General features: G+C 46.4%; 1 protein-coding gene across 9 annotated transcripts in view; it reads left to right on the top strand.

Moving 5' to 3' along the window:
* Positions 1-5,000, top strand: part of LOC115132167 (extracellular sulfatase Sulf-2-like) — a 189,243-nt gene that overhangs the window by 143,777 nt on the left and 40,466 nt on the right. For all 9 annotated transcript variants that reach the window (XM_065020702.1, XM_029664476.2, XM_029664477.2 and 6 more), the window contains one exon: positions 36-277. In XM_065020702.1, coding sequence (XP_064876774.1) covers positions 106-277 — 172 coding nt within the window. In that variant the 5' untranslated portion in view covers positions 36-105. The remainder of the gene's footprint in view (positions 1-35; positions 278-5,000) is intronic.

Below are 5,000 nucleotides of genomic sequence, written 5' to 3' on the forward strand. Positions count from 1 at the left end.
TTAATCTGACCTATGTCCTCCTGTTGTGTCTCCAGGAGCTGTCCTAGCAGCGGCTGTAGCAGAGTGATCCAGTAGCAGTAGCAGGGTTAGAGGTCAGAGGTCACCATGGCGGGGCGGGGGACCCGTTACCTCCTCCTGCTTCTGGGGGTCGTGTCTCTGGCCCAGGCCTCCATCTTTCTGTCCAGCCAGCGCCTCAAGGCCCGCTTCCAGAGGGACCGCCGCAACATCCGGCCCAACATCATCCTCATTCTCACCGACGACCAGGACATGGAGCTCGGTGAGTCTGGCTTCACATACGGCTCTCCAACCCTGTTCCCGGAGAGCTATCATCCTGTAGGTTTTCACTCCAACACTAATCTAGCACACCTGATTCTAATAATTAGCTGGTTGATAAGATGAATCAGGTTAGTTACAACGGCAGTCGGAGCGAAAACATACATGACGGTAGGTCTCCAGAAAAAGGGTTGGAGAGGCCTGCTTTACATCCATCCTATCCTCCTCCCTCTATACAGTAGAGGTCGTCTGGTATTTCAACATTGTGATCATAAGGCATCTACTATCTGACCACATGGGCACCAATCAACGATGAAGACTAAATACATCATAAACAAATCCAACCTTCCTTCAGGCCTACTCCTCTCATTGTAATGCCTGTCTCGTTGTAATGGCTGTCTCGTTGTGATGGCTGTCTCGTTGTAATGGCTGTCTTGTTGTAATGGCTGTCTCGTTGTGATGTCTGTCTCGTTGTAATGGCTGTCTCGTTGTGATGGCTGTCTCATTGTAATGGCTGTCTCGTTGTAATGGCTGTCTCGGTGTGATGACTGTCTCGTCGTAATGGCTGTCTCGTTGTGATGGCTGTCTCATTGTAATGGCTGCCTCGTTGTAATAGCTGTCTCGGTGTAGTGGCTTTCTAATTATAATGGCTGTCTCGTTGTAATGGCTGTCTTGTAATGGCTGTCTCACTGTAAAGATTGTTGTTTATAGCTACCCATTTTAAATGACCACAGGAAGAGAAGGCCACGCCGCTGGACGGTTGTGAGTAACAAACCAAATCAGACGATTAGCAGACCGTCTGTGAGACAGAACCTCCTTGCCCATCCTAACCCATGCCGGACACACAAGTCTTTGTGTTACCGGGACATAGTAAGACATAGTCAGACACACAGATCTCAATGAAAGGGGAAAGAGTGTGCTGCTGAGCTTGACTCCAGCTCTATTTCTTTCTTTCTCTGTCACGCTCATCTTTCTAGATTCTCTCAGACAGAAAGAGAAATGGTCAGTCTCTTACGCATCTGTTATTATCAAAGCGAAATGCAGACACTGTGTGACGACCTCTCATTGAGAAGGAACCCTTTGGCACGTCAGCAACCATTATAAACACAGTGCATCACTTCCCGTACGCCGAGGGCTCGGCACGCACACCCAACACTCCTCTCTCTGTCTCTATGTCTGCTGTGTTCAGTGGTGGGCTGGCATCGGGACAGGGAGATGGTGGTAGGAGAGAGAGGGGTATAAAACACTTTTCCGCCACAGTCATTTTCACTGCGCTGAGTTACAAAGACAAAGCTTCACACCAGCTCACTTCATAACATAGAGGATTTCATCCCCTGAGCCTCACTAGATTAACTGACCGCAACCAGAAAAATTAAAGGAATGTCATTGTTACGGAATGAAAAAGAGACTAATTCCAAATGGAAACCAGTGGTGTTATAGCTCAAATCCTTGGTAATATTTTTCCAAAGAAATTAGAGAGAAAAAACTCTACTCCATACAGGGCATTCGGAAAGTATTCAGACCCCTTGACTTTTTCCACATTTTCTTATGTTACAGCCTTATTCTAAAAATGGGTTTAAAAATTGTTTTTCCTCATCAATCTACACACAATACCCCATAATGACAAAGCAAAAACTGTTTTTTATAAATGTTTGCAAATCTATAAAAATAATAATAACTGAAATATCACATTTACATAAATATTCAGAACCTTTACTCAGTACTTCATTGAAGCCCCTTTGGCAGCTATTACAGCCTCGAGCCTTCTTGGGTATGACATTACAAGCTTGGCACACCTGTATTTTTGGAGTTTCTCCCATTCTTCTCTGTAGATCCTCTCAAGCTCTGTCAGGTTGGATGGGGAGCGTTGCTGCACAGCTATTTTCAGGCCTCTCCAGAGATGTTCGATCGGGTTCAAGTCTGGGCTCTGGCTGGGCCACTTAAGAACATCAGAGACTTGTCCCGAAGCCACTCCTGCACCCCAGTCTGAGAGGTCGGGAGCAGGTTTTCATCAAGGATCTCACTATACTTTGCTCCATTAATCTTTCCCTCGATTCTGACTAGTCTCCCAGTCCCTGCGGCTGAAAAATCCCCACAGCATGATGCTGCCACCACCACCCTTCAACGTAGGGATGGTGCCATGTTTCCTCTAGACGTGACGCTTGGCATTCAGGCCAAAGAGTTCAATCTTGGTTTCATCAAACCATTGAATCTTGTTTCTCATGGTCTGAGAGTCTTTCGATGCTTTTTGGCAAACTACAAAGCGGGCTGTCATGTGCCTTTTACTGAGGAGTGGCTTCCGTCTGGCCACTCTACCATGAAGACCTGATTGCCGGAGTGCTGCTGAGTTGTTTGTCCTTCTGGAAGGTTCTCCCATCTCCACAGAGGAACTCTGGAACTCTGTAAGAGTGACCATCAGGTTCTTGGTTACCTCCCTGACCAAGACCCTTCTCCCCCGATTGCTCAGTTTGGCCGGGCGGCCAGCTCTAGGAAGATTCTTGGTTGTTCCAAACTTGTTCCATTTAAGAATGATGGAGGCCACTGTGTTCTTGGGGACCTTCAATGCTGCAGAAATGTTTTGTTACCCTTCCCCAGATCTGTGCTTCGACACAATCCTATCTCAGAGCTCTACGGATAATTCCTTTGACCTCTTGGCTTAGTTTTTGCTCTGACCTGCACTGTCAACTGTGGGACCTTATATAGACAGGTGTGTGCCTTTCCAAATCATGTCCAATCAATTGAATTTACCACAGGTGGACTCCAATCAAGTTGTAGAAACATCTCAAGGATGATCAATGGAAACAGGATGCACCTGAGCTCAATTTTGAATCTCATACCAAAAGGTCTGAATACTTATGTAAATAAGCTATTTCTATTTTGTAATTTTTACAAATTTGCAAACATTTCTTAAAACCTGTTATTGTTTTTTCATTATGGGGTGTTGTGTGTAGATTGATGAGGGAAAATAATTATTTAATACATTTTATTATAAGCAAGTAACGCAACAAAATGTGGAAAAAGTCAAGGGTTCTGAATACTTCCCGAATGCACTGTGTATCCCGTTATGTCCTGACCTGAAATGACAGCCAGACCAGGGAGATACCACCACTGCTCTCTGCCAATGACCCTCTCTGCTCTAGGCCACCCGGCACTAAATGGTTGAACATGCAGGCTTTCTACTGGGCAGCTAACGCTGCATCAAACAGAGTCCTGGACTTGGAGAGCATGTGGCTCTACCGTGATGTAATGGCTCGCAGGTGGATACTTGTCCGTCAACGGGTCCCTCTTCAGAACACTTCATTTATGAGGCAGCTGTTCCCTAAACACTAACCACTCTCCACTCTCTCAACACTGCATCATAGTTCCCTCGAGTGCCTGAAAATGGACACATCCCGTTCCACCCAGATTGAGGAAAAAGCTTTAGTTATAGTAGTTACCGCTCTCCCTCCTCTGTTTGGTTCAGTCTCCCCTCCCTTTTCCTTTCACGTTGTTGCAGTGTGAAAGGCAGCCTATCTCACATGAATGCAGTTCAATCAGCAGGATCCACCGTCTCATTGTGGCTCCCATTCATTTGCCACAGAGATATGACTGACACAGCTCAATAGCCATGGAGAGGCAGAGATGAAAGCAGATTGAAGAACACCTTGTCAAAGTCATTTTCACATCAATTTACAATTACATTAAGCCTGTGGAAAAAGAGGGGATCTTCCTGAAAGAAAATGGTCCCTGAAGACTTCAGATTTTTGGGATAATTAACTATTGTACTGTGCCTCCTCCTTTAGGCGGCTCTCCAATGAATCCAATGGTCGATCAATATATTGCTTTTTTCAAATGTACAAGCTTATGTAGCGTTTCACAAAATACTGTTTGGAATGAAACTCGCACAGCCCTGTTATCTCCCATGTTAAAGAGAACTTTCCCCTCCCTGTCTGAACCTCTGTAGGACACCATGTTGACATTTCTCTGAATGGCCAGCCCTGTGTTTTAACCTTTGTCTGGTCGTTAAAGGCCTGGTGATTGTCTGTGAAAAGGTCAAGTAGCTCAGGACTTCCTCTGTCTGTACACTTCACCCTGCCCTTCCTGGCCCCTCCTCTCTCTATATGTGAGGGGTGTGTGTGTGTGTGTGTGTGTGTGTGTGTGTGTGTGTGTGTGTGTGTGTGTGTGTGTGTGTGTGTGTGTGTGTGTGTGTGTGTGTGTTCCTGAACCTTTGCCTGGATTGGCTGTACACATTACCTCCAAAGCCCATAAAACTCAGCCACATGTGGAGGATTCATTCATACTATAGGTCTAAATAGGAAGAGTATCATTTTATTACTGTTCATTCAGAAAAGCCAGGATGAATTTACAAAAGAGGTCAGCTAACTCCCTGCCAAACTCACGGGTCAATCCTTACTCGGATCCTATTGCTCTCAGCATCTCCTCTCTGCCAGCCAGCCAGCCCCCCATCCATCTCCTGTTCATGAAGCCAGCCCCCCATCCATCTCCTGTTCATGAAGCCAGCCCCCCATCCATCTCCTGTTCATGAAGCCAGCCCCCATCCATCCCCTATTAGTGAAGCTAGCCAGACCCCATCCATCCCCTGTTAGTGAAGCTAGCCAGACCCCATCCATCCCCTGTTAGTGAAGCTAGCCAGACCCCATCCATCCCCTGTTAGTGAAGCTAGCCAGACCCCATCCATCCCCTGTTAGTGAAGCTAGCCAGACCCCATCCATCCCCTGTTAGTGAAG

This window comes from Oncorhynchus nerka, linkage group LG7 (genome assembly GCF_034236695.1).
Source record: "Oncorhynchus nerka isolate Pitt River linkage group LG7, Oner_Uvic_2.0, whole genome shotgun sequence".
Taxonomy (NCBI): Eukaryota; Metazoa; Chordata; class Actinopteri; order Salmoniformes; family Salmonidae; genus Oncorhynchus; species Oncorhynchus nerka.